The sequence below is a fragment of the Astyanax mexicanus genome, chromosome 10, assembly GCF_023375975.1.
Source record: "Astyanax mexicanus isolate ESR-SI-001 chromosome 10, AstMex3_surface, whole genome shotgun sequence".
Classification (NCBI taxonomy): domain Eukaryota; kingdom Metazoa; phylum Chordata; class Actinopteri; order Characiformes; family Acestrorhamphidae; genus Astyanax; species Astyanax mexicanus.
The window spans coordinates 552,382-567,632 of record NC_064417.1 but is presented as its reverse complement, the minus strand read 5'-3'; the positions used below and the strand labels follow the sequence as shown (position 1 = coordinate 567,632).

The 15,251-nt window shown below is 43.8% G+C and overlaps 1 protein-coding gene and 1 long non-coding RNA gene across 3 annotated transcripts in view; both read left to right on the top strand.

Annotated features, from left to right (window-relative positions):
* The window catches only part of nlgn3a (neuroligin 3a), a 211,982-nt gene extending 197,828 nt beyond the window's left edge, over positions 1-14,154 (top strand). For both annotated transcript variants that reach the window (XM_007228428.4, XM_007228429.4), the window contains 2 exons: positions 484-1,273; positions 10,815-14,154. In XM_007228428.4, coding sequence (XP_007228490.3) covers positions 484-1,273; positions 10,815-11,676 — 1,652 coding nt within the window. In that variant the 3' untranslated portion in view covers positions 11,677-14,154. The remainder of the gene's footprint in view (positions 1-483; positions 1,274-10,814) is intronic.
* LOC125804795 (uncharacterized) overlaps positions 1-15,251 on the top strand; it is a 376,893-nt gene that overhangs the window by 277,071 nt on the left and 84,571 nt on the right. The gene's annotated exons all lie outside the window — the stretch shown is intronic.

Here is a 15,251-nt window from a genome sequence, read left to right as displayed (position 1 = left end):
CATACCGTAAATTTAGTGCATAGATATGCATAGATAATACATTTACACTATTTTATATAGGGACATAGAGACATTGGCAAGAAACACTGAAGAAGCATTGGAACGCAAGCGGATTAGAAAATATTTCCTCTCATATAAATGCAGCCAGTGCTATAGGTGGCCATCTGGCTTTGGGTTTATTAAATGATTATGCATAATCATTCTCCACTTTTTATATAAGCATGCAGCATAGGCTTGAAGGATTATTCAAGCTTGAGGCTGAGATGGAAAATAAATAAGCAGGCAAATTGTCTGCTTAATACACGCAGCAACGTAATACTGGTCATTAAATCATGTCTTCACAATCATGTCGTTCTTTACTTACTCTACATCTTTACTTCTGTATTAGCAGCTGTTTTGCAGCTTGTCTAAGATTTAGATTTAAAGTAATTTTCCATTTTTTCCCTCTTTCTCTCTCTCTTTCTCTCTTTCTTTCTCTTGTAGGCCTCTTCCATCGTGCCATCATACAGAGCGGTTCAGCGCTTTCCAGCTGGGCCGTCAACTACCAGCCAGTGAAGTACACCCGTCTGTTAGCCGAGAAGGTGGGCTGTAACGTCCTGGACACCATGGACATGGTGCACTGCCTACGGAAGAAGAATGCCCGTGAGCTGGTGGAGCAGGACATCCAGCCAGCACGCTACCACGTCGCGTTCGGTCCGGTCATCGACGGCGACGTGATCCCGGACGACCCTGAAATCTTGATGGAGCAGGGCGAGTTTCTCAACTACGATATAATGCTAGGAGTCAACCAGGGAGAGGGTCTGCGCTTCGTGGAGAACGTGGTGGACTCTGAGGATGGCGTCTCAGGCAACGACTTCGACTTCTCCGTCTCGGACTTCGTGGACAGCCTGTACGGCTACCCGGAGGGCAAGGACACCTTGCGGGAGACCATTAAGTTCATGTACACGGATTGGGCTGACAGGGACAACCCTGAGACACGGCGCAAGACACTGGTAGCTCTCTTTACTGATCACCAGTGGGTGGAGCCATCGGTGGTAACAGCAGACCTGCATGCCCGCTATGGATCTCCCACGTACTTCTACGCCTTCTACCACCACTGCCAGAGCCTGATGAAGCCCGCCTGGTCCGATGCCGCCCATGGAGACGAGGTGCCCTACGTCTTCGGCATCCCCATGATTGGCCCCACCGACCTGTTCCCCTGCAACTTCTCCAAGAACGACATCATGCTCAGCGCTGTGGTCATGACCTACTGGACTAACTTCGCCAAGACAGGGTAAGTGCAAGCATTCAGTAAACTAAGTTCAACAATTATTATTAGTAATAGTGGTTCTGATACAGAAAAAGAAGAAGAACAGCAATCCAGAACCAGAACACTGACTGTGCTCAAATAGATGTGCTGTATGTGCAAAAATATAGCCTCCATCAGTGTGTGAGAAAATATGTAGAGCATATACAGTACGTACAAGACAAACAGCAAAAAGAGAAAGTTATCAGGGTAAAGCGTATCACATTCTGGCAGTATCGATCACTGCACCCCTCCACAGTCGATCACTAGCTCCCCAGCTGACTTGACTTTTTCCCCCCTGTTTTTTTCCCCCACTTTCTCAGCTCAATTTTGCCCAGAGCACAAAGCCTACATTATGGATCTGTATTAGGAGCGGTTGTAATCAGGGCTAACAACACAAATCTAATTTGACGACCACTGTTACCAACGAAAAATTGATTGGGCATGCCTCTGCTTGTGTAAATTCTGCTGTTTTGCCGATTCACCGCCGAATGACAGCGCCTGACATTTATAAATCTTTCTCCGAGTGCTGAGAGCCCACAAAAAGCGCAGTGAAAATAAGACGAGAATAGAAATGCTAATGCTGAAGTATTAGCTTAGCTTGACTTTCTTTCTGCCGGCTTGCCAGAAATCTTGCTAAAGGACTCAGAAAAACCCTTCAGACAAACATCTGTCTGGGCAGAGTCAGAGAGCTTGAGGGCACTTCACGATTTGTGTGTTAATTTCGGATGCTGTCCGTGCAGCGGAACATCTCGAGCGATGTGTTTTCACTGCAGAGGACATAGCGATTTGCGTTTCCTCCTGGATTTCTGAAAGGCTGAGAACAAACATAATACCACAATATATAGAATACATTTTGTCCAGTGAAAATAATCCTTTACAACTTCAGGGACAAGGACAATTCACCCTTGAACTTTTGACCTGCCTATCCTATTATCCACTTGCTGCAGTCTATCCCTGCGCCCTGCGGAGAGCTTGGCCACTCTGCATAAATGGCCCATTTGTTTAATGGTCTCACAAATCAGCGGCTCGGAAATTTAGGGGCGAGTCTCTACCTGGCACTACCGGGTCCACATGCTAAAGGTGGGGGGGGCAGCTTTTGATTGGGCTGGGCCGCAGAGTTGTCCCACTGCAGTGGCATTATTGTGGGTTAGCAGATTATACGTGGTCCAGCGGCGGGCAGCGGCGGCAGCGCTCGCACAGCACGAAGGATTAGATGGCAGGATAATGGAGAAGCCTGAGAGCTGTTCCAAGGGTAATTTAGCACAGCTGTGGGGAATGACCCTACCGCTGTAGAGGCGTGGGGGAGGACGGCAGGGTAAATCCCCATCTTAGGAACAAACTCATCTCATCATGACCTCTATCTCAACTTTGCCTGCTCCCTGACTAGCCCCTGCTTTACTGTGTCATCCCACGGAGGTGGTCCGTTTCAGGGCTTTACCCCCCCTCCCTTGCCGCCCCACGCACCGTCGCCCATACCTCAAGACTGTCGCCGTCAGCGCCGTTAGTGCCGCCGCACGCTCCGCAGCTGTTTTGTAATGAGATGACCCAGATCGCAGTTCCTGCCATCTCTCTAAATCGGATACGTGTACTACATTATGTCAAGGCTGAGCCAGAGCATGTCAACAGCATGTATCATTTCCCAAAGCTAAATTCCACTTTCTGCTTTATGCTCCCTACAAGCATCCATGTTTCTTGAGTCACTGCAGTAGCAAAAGAGCATGAAAATTCCCATTTGCGGCGGTAGATACCAACGTTTGACAGACGGCTAGAGCTGGCAAAGTAACAGATAGACCCACCAGATGCTAGACTCTTATCTTTATGGACCCTTGGTACGAGAAAGAAATATGTTCAATTTATATACATGATGGATTCCTATAATGGAGGCAAATAGGCAGTAGTCTTTTTTTCCCTCTGCTTATAATTCATCCGTGCAGGGCTGGAACACGTTTTCTCTAACGGTTACATCTTGGACTTTTTTCCTCCCCCTTCATCCAACCACACATTTAGCCTTGAGATGAAAACCTCGGCTCTCTTGTGTTCCTGTATAGCTGCTAGTGTTATCACTCTTTTGGCATCCGGCTGTTTCCTCAATATTCTTTTATGCCGTCGCTCGTTCCCTTTCTTTCGCCTGCAGTCAAACACTACCCATGCTGTGCTGAGCCAGGGTAGTTGGTAAGCGAAACACTGTGGTACTCAGCCTTCCTTTCCTTTTGTCTCTCTCTTTTCTCTCGATCCCTACTCATGTTTTTTTTTTTCGGATCTAGTGCTGTTTTTTTTTTTTTTTTGAGAATGCAGAGCCTTGCCGAGGTGAATCCAAATAACATGTTTTGAAAAAAAAAAAGGGATCTGGCCATCTTTTATGAACACAGAGTGAGACCTGAGTGAGAACCTCTCTGCTTAAATTGTTGTGGAGTTAATGTGATTTCTTTCTCTCTTTTGGTTTAATCGAAATGATCAACAATTTAAATGAGATTAAACTGCGCTCGTCATGTGCGGCTTGACCTTAATCCTTCATCAATTTGACTCCAGCATTGCGCAGCTATTTATCGATTTCAATAATCTCATAAAATGGGATTATCTTACTGTTGCTTCGCTGGAAATTCGATTTCCAATACCTTCCATTAATTTTGCAACACATTTTTTTTTGTTTTTGTGTTTTACCATTCTTTCCCTCCACCTCTTCACTTTTCCACCTCTCCACTTTTCCTCCTCTCCACTTTTCCACCACTTCACACACTCATCCCAGGATATTTTCTTTCTCATGATGTAAGGTTTACTTCTGGTGTGTGGGTCCAAACAAAATCACGGCTGGTCAAATCTGGGAAAAGCTTGAGACGACTCGCTGCTGCTGCATATAAATGAGGGTTTTTCCCCGAGCCATTACTCTCAAACAAAGAGCAGAACGCACTCAAACGTCAGTTGACCCCATTACACAAGGCCAACCTGTTCTTTCCCAGGACTGGAGCTAATTACAATCCTCATCTACTGGCTTTTGTCTCACCTGAGGCCACTGCCAGTTCCATTGCAAATTGCATAAAGAGGTTATGTATGTATGGTTTGTGTGGCTTGTTTGGTTTGTCTATCTTTTATTTCACTTCCTGTAGAGGTGGTACCAGGAAGTGAGAGGAGAACTGCCGCCAATATACTAATTCCTAAACCTACCTCCCTTAAAGGAACCTTAGAGGAACTAAGGAAGTGGCATGACTTGTTAATGTTCTTGTCCACCATTGATCAGACGGCCTGATCAGATGCTGTAACAAGAACGCTGTACACTGCAGAGAAACGAGGTGGCAGAGGGATCGGCTCGGCATGGGGGATGCTGAGGGCTGGGCGGGCATGAAGATACATGGTAGCCGTCACTCACCTAATCTGACCAGTCAATAGAGGCTATAATGAAGAGCAAACAAGATCCAGCAGCTGTCCTCTGGCAGTCTTCCTCATCCCTCATTTTGGCTCTGCGTTCCTGTAAATAGATCAGCAACAAGCAGCAGCGAAGGGATCCAGGAAGCGCTGTACATTCAGACACAGGAATTTTCTACTTACTTAAAATGCTGTATGAAGCTAAACTAAACTAAAATAAAATAAAAACTGCTAGAGGAGAGCATATCAGAGCTCAGGTCCTACAAACAGAATACTGTAGTGTTGTCATTCCCACTCTGACATACTGTTTCCATCCACACAAAAGCGTTCAGGCATCTGGAAGTCGTGGTGACATTCCTTTCAAGCGAGAAACACGCATGCGATTCTCTGAGCGCGGCGACGGCAAGGACTTTCTTTTGTGACAGCGGAGTGTAAAAGTAAATGTTTGCTCCATCGGCCGCAAAGATCTTTCAGGGTTTATTTATTTATTTTTTGTTGTTGTTGTTCATGCGGCGTGTTGTGTTACATGTCTTATCTGACCTTGTAAAGACGAGAAAACAAAAACATAGAATCAAGTGCCCACACATCAAGTTCCAGTTCCTTTTAAAAGGCATTAGCAATGTCAACCGTTTAGACCTTCTTCTTCAGGTCTTCTGTTTCACTTTAGACCCTCTCGATTACTGTAACGCTACTGTATAACTGTAAAAGTGCAAACTGTTAAAGTGCATGCTATATGAAGTCGTACCTGAAGGCACGTACAAAGCATGAGTAGCATGAGCAGCGTGTAGAGAACATCACACCAGCTCGAGTTAACTCGAGTCAGTGTCTCCACACTGGCTCACAGCCATGTGACAAAACCTGGCAAAGGCATTCAGAGGCTTTTGTGAAAGTGGAAGATGATTCCCGTGCGATACCCGTGCGATGCCTCTGGGCCTTTTGAATGTGTCTTTTCAGATCTGGAGACACTTCCCCGGTTCCACGGTTGCACGGTCATTCAAGCGCTGTAAAGTAAGGCAGGATGAGTGCACAATGGGGCCACGGATAATAGTATTTGACTCTTGTATCTTGCACCATTTCGCATTCTTTTGATCTTGTTGGCGGGTGCTGGCCCTCTAGACAGCCGGGAGAACATTTCAGCCATTAGGTTGTAATTTCTAACATGCCCTGTGCTCGATTAGAGTCCTGCAGTCCATCATTCTGAGCGTAGCAGACTGTGAGATGAGTCATTTTCACATACCACCACCACCACCACCTCCTCCTTCTCTTTCTCCTCTTGCCCACACCCCCACAGCTGAAGTATCATGTCGAGCCCTCTGCTCGCCCCGTCACACAAGATGAGCTGTCCATCCACAAAGTCCTGCGTAATGCTATGTGTAACATTTGTAATGATGCGCCTCAGGTTTGGCCGAGCCCCCCGGGGTAACTGTTTGCGAATGGCGAGAGGAGGGACTCATGAAGCCGTGGCCGTAGCCGTAGCCAAGAATCCGAGGAAATCTCCAATGCCATTAAAAGAGCCGCATTTACGAGTGGAATAATCTCCTGTGCTACGGCCCTCACAGCTGACTCCGATCCAGCTTAAGTGGGAGGTCTGACAAGATGCTATCAGCTAATGCAGCTCCTCGCTCTCACTCCAGCTCGCACACTTGCACACATGCACATGGGCAAACACTCAGCCTCATAACTCATAACTCACACTTCTCAATGCTCCTCTACGCTCTCGTCTGAGGACGAGGGACGAGCTCGGAGGCTCCAGCTTGAGCTCGGTCACTTCGGCACGAGCGAAAAACATGAGCGCAGTATTATCGACGTTGCTGCAATTACCTGGCATGTGCGTGCACATAATTAGATAAGGCGTGCACGCTGTTTCCTAATGCCGCAAATCAAATTAGCCTGAGATGCCGCATTGATTCGATGGAGTGACTCTGAATTATTCATCTTATTCACCCGCATCGAATCTTCAACCCGGCACCTAGAGCCTATAGCGAGATCCACACTGCAAATCCAAATCCTGTACAACACATGTGAGCTCTGCAGAAACAAAGAAAAGAAGAGAGAGAGAGAAAGAAAGAAATCCCGCAGGCTGTCTCTTCAGTACATATCACTGCCTGCAGATCTCCTGAAGCAAAAAGGACGGCTCAACTGACCCCATATATACAGTACAGGCCAAAAGAAGGTTTGGACACATCTTCTCGTTTTCAATGTGTTTTCTTTTCTTTATTTTCATGACTATTTACATTGTAGATTCTCACTGAAGCATCAAAACTATGAATGAACACATGTGGAGTTTTATCTACTAAACAAAAAAAGGAGAAATAACTAAAAAAAACATGTTATATATTCTAGTTTCTTCAAAATAGCCCCCTTTGCTCTGATCACTGCTTTGCACACTCTTGGCATCATTCTCTCAATAAAACTTCATTTAATAGGTGGTCACCTGAAATTAAAACTTTTCCAACAGTCTTGATGGAAGGAGTTCCCAGAGGTGTTTATTAGCACTTGTTCCTCCTTTGTCTTCTTCACTCTGTGCTCCAGCTCACCCCAAACCATCTGGATTGGGTTCAGGTCCGGTGACTGTGGAGGTTCAGCTCATTTTTTGTTAAGTACATAAAACTCCACATGTGTTCATTCATAGTTTTGATGCTTCAGTGAGAATCTACAATGTAAATAATCATGAAAATAAAGAAAACACACTAAATAAGAGAAGGTGTGTTCAAACTTTTGGTCTGTACTGTATATATATGTATATATATATATATATATATATATATATATATATATATATATATATATATATATATATATATACATATATATATATATATTGGCATCGTCTTGCGTCTCCTCGTGCACATCACCGTGCCACTGGGGCGCTCTCTCGCGCAGTTTCTCTCGGACTGATCTTTATGGGCAGGAATGTGATGGCAGGGCTATATTGAGATGGCAGACTCTTCTATTAACCGAGATTGCCCCGGAACGCGGACTCCGCCTGGAGAATTCATAAAGTCTCCGGTGCCGCAGGATCATTGATGTCCCGCTCTTTGGCGTGTTGTTGCGCGGCGGAGGATCAATATGACCTTACCTCAGCCTGCTCCTCTGAAACTTAATTACTGATATTCAGCTACAAAGTCATCATAGCCTCGCTGCCAATATTCATCGGGGATCATTACTAGCCTAATAAAACGGGTTATTTACGGGCTGCACTGCTGACATCCTGCCTCTCCGGGGGATTTCAGTTCAGCAGGCTTTATTTGCCTCTCCGCTCCCAGAAGCGCTGACCTGAAAACGCAAAAAAATAAAAAATAAAGAATTGACAGCAAGAACCAAAGGAACCGAAGAGAAACATGTGTTGTTGTTTTTTGGCCCTGTGTTTAGGGGGCTTTTCCTCTTTACCTCACTCTGTTGTTTTGTGTACCTGGGAGGGAACAGGTGCCCAAAACATCGTAGGGTCAGTTATATTCTTTTTGTAGTGTACATTTTTCTTTCTGTTTCTGTTCTGCCTGGTTAAGTTGAATAATTCCTTTAATTTTTTTTTTTTTTATGAAGAGTTATAAAGATATTTTTATGGTATGATTTGTTTGGGGGATAATTCATCATAAACACCTCATATCTGCTCAACTGAAGTAAAACTCTTAAAATAAAACAACAAAAAACAAACAAGTTCAATAAATAAAAGCACACATAAATTATAAGTAATTAAAAGTATCTTTAAAACTGAAGAAGGTCAACATAAACAATCCAGAGTTTCACTACTAGTTTAATCCCAATTTTATCAAATGCCTTTTTTCTACACAATTGGCCACCTTGTCTTGGAACGTACCTTGCATGTACATAAACACATAAAGAGATTAAGCCGGGCAACTATGATATATCTGTGTAATCTGAAGTATGTGATAAACATGATACATACTGTATTCAAAAGAACATATCAACAATACAAAAAAGCCTTTTTTTTACTTTAATGAGCAAAAAGCACAGCATTTTATTAATGACCCGATCATATTTTAGAGCTGACTGGATGCTGAGTTTAACTGGCTCAGTTATTCTGTTTATTATGATGGTGAGGGAGTTGTGGATGCTGTGCTGTGGCACTTCAGCCTCTCTCCTGGTTCACGAGGAGAGCTGTGATGGTTCTGGAACAGCGTATGTTAATACAGTTGCTGAATCAATAGTAGAGCCATGTGATGGGAATTAAGGGCCACCTCGCACCCGAGCTCCAGCTTCAGCCCCCGTCACTCTGGATCACTCTGGATCAGTGTTGATGGGGAAACACTGACCCCTGTAGGCGAGAAGGTGTTACTGTGTCCATCAAGCTCTTCTGCTCACTTCTGCTTGACACCACCATCATACCCCCCCCCCCCACCACCACCACCTCCACCTCCACCACCACTGCCACCACCATGCTTTAGTGTCTTGATTAATACGGTCCTCTTTCTCTCAGCGCTCTCTCTGCACACCGAGCCGCTTCCCCACAGTGATTAGCAGAGGACCGGATCTAAGCAGCTGATTTATTTATTATGTATTTACTCTAAAAGCTTCTGTCCCGTTCTTATTTCTTCTTTCTCTCATACAGAACAGGAGCAGATGCATCAGACTTCGTACAAAAACCCAAAGAGACAGAAAAAAAAGAGATAATTCATTGAGAAACTACAGTTAAAACATGTGCAGTATGTTTCGCACTATTAGGTGCACTGAATTATAAGGCGCATTTTAAGAGACACTAAAGGGAACTTCTAATTCAGCAGGTCTTGCGGCTGGAGGGTGGTGGGTGGGGGGTAGCTAAATAAGTTAAGTAAAGCTAAGCTAAGTAAACAAAACATTTTCTTTTAAAGTTAAACAAGCGCTGGATGTTAATCTACACAGATTTCTCTCAGAGTAAAGCACTTCTGTTTATTTACCGATGCATAGATTCCCGAATTTCTCCAGCACTAAGGCTGGAGCATTAGCATTAGTGGCTAACCTTTAGCTAATGCCGCCTGACAGCACTACACTGAGGAACCCTGATGGTTTTGTGAGCCAGGGTGATATTGCTTTTTAAATCTCACATTAGATTTGTAAACATCTTCAGATTAGAAACCTTGTAAAAAATTACGTAAAGCTGCCTGAATTTGACCAGTACATGTTTTAAATTGTTAAATATATGTGTTAATAGATTTAGAGATTTAGAGATCTCTAAAGATAAAAAAAACAACAAGCAAATGGCCCCCGTTTGGTGAAATTGACCCAAATATAATGTAACAAACTCATGCAAACCTTAGTGTGGACCCTGGTCTAGACCTTCAGATATGAAAATACTCTTAGATAAACTGTCTGGCTGCTGATTTCATGCTGGTATAATAAAATATCCTGATTATAAATCTAGCTCAGTCTGACTCCATTTTTAACCCTGGTTATTGATGCAGCAGGCGTGCAGAGGTGATATATGGATGGATAGCCGTGTTAAGGTGTGTTGGTTTGTTGTTGTGCACTTCCTTGTGGTGCTCCAGGCAGGCCATGCCTCTTCTCACGTAAACACCTGACACAGGGAAAGGCAGTGCGGAATAAATTAAATAGAAATGCTGTGGAGTGGAGGTCAGGCAGAGAGAGAGAGAGAGGGGGAGAGAGAGAGAGAGAGAGAGAGGGGGAGGTTCTGGACTTTGTGGAAAAGCTAAATCAGTGTTAAATTATCATCTGATCTTTGGGAATTTAATAAATTGCAATGCATGTTAATATATTGCGATACAGTAAGCAGTAAGATGATATATTGCAATTGTTTAAATCTAATTTTAGGAAAATGTTATAAAATCTGAGTAAATGACAGTGAACTGAAGATAGAGTACAGCACTGCCATCTAGTGTGCAGAGTTTAAACACAACACTACCTAAACCCCTGTCTGACACCAACCTGTACAGGTAGACTAATAATAATTACAATTCTGTTCATTCTGAATACTGTGCTTCTGAAAAATTCTAGGGTACTGCAAATTAAAATATCAGACATCAGAGAAACATTGTCTCATATCTTGTATACAAAAGATGCCATTTTTTTTGCTTAAAAAATGCACAAAAGATTCACATTTCAGTAATTTATTTCCATTTTAAACAGTGTTTTTCTGATTCCTGTTGCTCAAAACAACTCAAAAACTTAAAAGTGATTTATGTCTTTGTTTTTTTCTTTTTTTTTTTTGCAGAGATCCCAACAAGCCGGTTCCTCAGGACACCAAGTTCATCCACACGAAGGCAAACCGCTTTGAGGAGGTGGCCTGGTCCAAATACAATCCTCAGGACCAGCTGTACCTCCACATCGGGCTCAAACCCAGAGTGCGAGATCACTACCGTGCCACCAAGGTAGCCTTCTGGAAGCACCTCGTTCCTCACCTGTACAACCTGCACGACATGTTCCACTACACCTCCACTACCACCAAAGTGCCGCCGCCGGAGACCACGCAGAACTCGCTGTCCACCAAGCGGCCCAATGGCAAGGCGTGGCCCTTCAACACCAAGCGTCCGCCCATGTCTCCGGCGTACAACAGCGAGAGCGGTAAGGAGCAGTGGAACGGCGGCGAGGAGTCCGGGCCGCTGGTGGTGGAGAATCCTCGTGACTACTCCACCGAGCTTAGTGTCACCATCGCCGTGGGCGCCTCGCTCCTGTTCCTCAACGTTCTGGCCTTCGCCGCCCTCTACTACCGTAAAGACAAGAGACGGCAGGAGCAGCAGCCCCAGTCCAGTCCTCCCCGAGCCTCCAACACCGCCTCATCCAACGACGTGGGGCGCCACGCTCCCGAGGAGGAGATCATGTCCCTTCAGGTCAACCAGTCGCATCACGAGTGCGACGCCGGACCCGCCGGAGAAGCTCTGCGATTGGCCTCGCTCCCAGACTACGCCCTGACGCTGCGGCGCTCGCCCGACGACATCCCGCTCATGACGCCCAACACCATCACCATGATCCCCAACTCGCTGGTGGGCATGCCCAACCTCCACCCGTACAACACCTTCACCGCCGGCTTCAACTCCACCGGCCTGCCCCACTCCCACTCCACCACGCGTGTATAGCTTTAAGGAGACCCGCCAACACGTCGGGGGGTGTGGGGGTGGGAAAAGGGGGTGGATTTATAGGATTATACACAGGTTGGATTTGCAGAGAAGCCTAAAAGAGAACTGAAATCTGAACAGACTTGAATTAGGAGTCTCTGCCACGTTCTCCAGATGTCTCCAGACGTTCTCCAGACATTCTCCAGACGTTCTCGAGACGTCGAGTGGTTGCAGACCTGCCAAACCGTGAACTTCTCCATCTCCCCCAGCAGAGGGACGAGCGAGCATTTCAAGCAGTATTTTTTTCTAATAATCATTTTAAAAACAGAAAGAGGGGAGGGACTGGGACTGGGACTAAGGGGAGAGGGGACGCCTTTATAAGAAGACTGGGGGGGGAGATATATCAACAACGTTTTTCTTGAATAATTAACAAACAAACAAACGGAAAAAAAAAACACAACGAAAGAAAAGTGCTTTTTATTTCCCATTTCAGTCTCTAGTGGGAAACACGTTTCGAAAAACAATGAGATGCCTCTGAGATGACGTTTGCGTACCACTTGTGTTGCTTTCGTTATTATTTTCTTTTCGATGCCTTACTGAGAGCTTCAGTTTTTGTTTTTCTACTCTTTATCTTTATCGTTATCTTTTTCGCTGAGGTGGTGAGTCCAGTTCCGGAACCTGTTCGCCGTAACGACTGGATTACCGGAAAAACACGAAACGCGAGGGACGTACTCAGAAAACTGAGAACCGAAGAAGCAATCTGGACCAACTCCTTATTTTTTCAGTTGCGTTTCCTCACTCACGGTTTACTGTGTTTTATTTTTTCTGATTTCAGTGCTAATTATACGTCTGACTCTCTGCCACGAGACAAGACTGCAGATACAACAGACTTTACTGTGATTGTTTTGTTAAGAGAAAAAAGTGCATCTTTTTCAACAGATTTATCTATCGCCTACTGGATCTGACCTTCATCAAATGCACATGTAAACACAACGCTCAGAAAACACCTGTTCGTTGGTGTGTGAGTGTGTGTGTGTGTGTGTGTGTGTGTGAGTGTGCAAGAGAAAGTGTGTGAATAGGTATGCTTGTTGTGAGAATACCTGAAAATGAGCATTTGTGTGCTTGTGTAAGAGTGCAAATGTGAAAGCATGAGTGTGTAAGAATGCGAGTGTGCAAAAGATTATGTGTGCAAGAGCGCGAGTGTGAAAGCATAAGTGTGCAAGAATGCGAGTGTGCAAGAATGCGAGTGTGCAAGAATGCGAGTGTGCGAGAGAGTGAGTGTGTAAGAGCTCGAGTGTGTGAGAATGCAAGTCTGCAAAAGATTAAGTGTGCAAGAGCGCGAGTGTGAAAGCATGAGTGTGCAAGAATGCGAGTGTGCGAGAGCGTGAGTGTGCGAGAGCACGAGTGTGCGTGCATGTGAGTTTGCGAGAGTGTATGCGTACATTTGCCCTGTTTTTGTTGAACATTTTGTTGGGGGGGGCAGGGGTTTTGGGGAAGGGAGGGCTTTTTTGGCCATGTTGTTGATTTTGTTCACCACCAGTAGTGTTTCAGCTGCGTCTCTGGTCGTCTGTCTTTTGCGAAATAGCACTTTTTGTTCTTTAAAAAAAAAAAATTATATATGTCTAATTTTGCTTAAGAATTACAAAAATAAATCTATTATTTTACATGTAAAAGAAAAAAAAATAGCTAAAGATTCAACTCAACTAACTGAAACATGATTCCATTGACTTTGTAAGAGTTCCTCCCACAGGAGATGGTGGCCTGTTTGCACTGAATAACCTTAATTTCAGTGTAGACCTGTGTTTCTTTAAATATATACATATATATATAAATATTGGAATACATACATATATGTATAGGGCTTTTATGAAGATTATGCTCCCATTGATCCCATTCAAAGTGTAAATGGCTATTCACTCTTTTAGATTTTTAAAAAAAGCACCAATATCCAGAAAACAGAGCGATTAGTGTTTGTCCTGGTCTAATTCTCAACACCGTAATCTGAGGCCACACCCACAAGTGTCTTTTTAATAGCTCTATATGTATATTTATGTATAAATATATTTAATATTTATTTATGTATACCAGATGTATACATGCTGATTGTGCCATGTGCCAAAATTAAACCATAAAACTGGAGAAGACATGTTGCAAAAAAACATTATTTCTCATGCGAAGTTTCCTCTGATTTATTCTGCTTGATCCAGGATTCTGAACGAGGTGATAAAATAAAATGGTATGTTCTGGGGGATACGGAGAGCAATTTCCCCCGGGAACAGAGAGTCTGCAGAAACCAGACGCATATATTTTATTGATCCCCTTCAGGACCACACTGTCCATCAGGAGTACTGGGGGATTTGGTGTAAACTGCTCGGTCAGGTGGTTAAAACATGTTGATAAACCCTCTCTTCTCTCAATGCTTCAAAATCTATCATGTGTTTGGTCTGGAATTACTTTTTAATCACAAGAAATAACAATAAAGCTGATACAGGCTTCTGATTCTGAAAAAGGTATTTAAGGTGGAAAATAGTCTGAAAAAGAAGTTGAGTGAATAAGTTACTGTATTTTTCACCCTAAATTTCCTATCTCTACGGTGCACTGGATTATAATGCGCATTCTAAAAAACACTATAAGGAACTGGGTGGGTGTTGAAGTTGGGTAGCTAAGCTAAGTCAACAAACCTGTAATTCTTAAAAAAAAAAAAAAACATTTTCTCTTAAACAAGATAAGTTAAACGAGCGCTGGTTGTTAATCTACGCAGATTTCTCTGGAGCAGTATTAGCATTAGCCGCTAACCGCACTAGCTCTTCCACTGTTCAGAGGTGAGTGTATCGTGCTGTGGTCTGCGTGTTTACTGTGTAAAAACAAGCGGAGTGGAATGCATCGCTAGGTAACATCACCTTGGCTTACCAGAACACTCAGGGTTCCTCTGTGAAGCTTAGTTAGCGGTTAGCGGCTAATGCTAATGCTGCTGCACCCAGCCTTATTGAATCTAAGCTTACTGAAAATAAACTGAAGTGCTTTACTCACCCCAATAAACAGTTTTCCAGAGAGAAATCTGTGTAGATTAACATCCAGCACTCGTTTCACAAGTCTTACTCGTCTAAATACTCGTTTTTTTTTTAAGAATTACAGTTTTTTTACATAACTTAAAGCTTAGCTTTACAGGTCTCGACCCCCCAGCTGAATTAGAAGGAAAACTTGGTGACACCTCACAATGTTGCTTAAACTCAAATTATGTAAGTTATTGAAACTTCAGTGGTTTAATACAAAAATTCTACAGAGTAGATAGTTATAGTTGGCCAGTCTACTGCAGTTGGCTATTTCCCTTCAGAACCAGGAAATATCAGATGAATCCACTGATCCACTGAATTCACAGTTGATTTCCAGTCTCTCTAGTGGTTCTGCTCACTATTTTTAGCATTAGCTTATGATTTAGCTGGTTTATGGATGGGCAGGTAGGTTAGGTATGTGTTAGGCTGTGTAGTATGGCATTATACACACCAATACCAATCATCAGAATAAACCTGTATTGTGCAGTTTACAGGCAGTTGAGAAAATGATATGTAAAGCTATTTATCCAGAACTCAATAGCA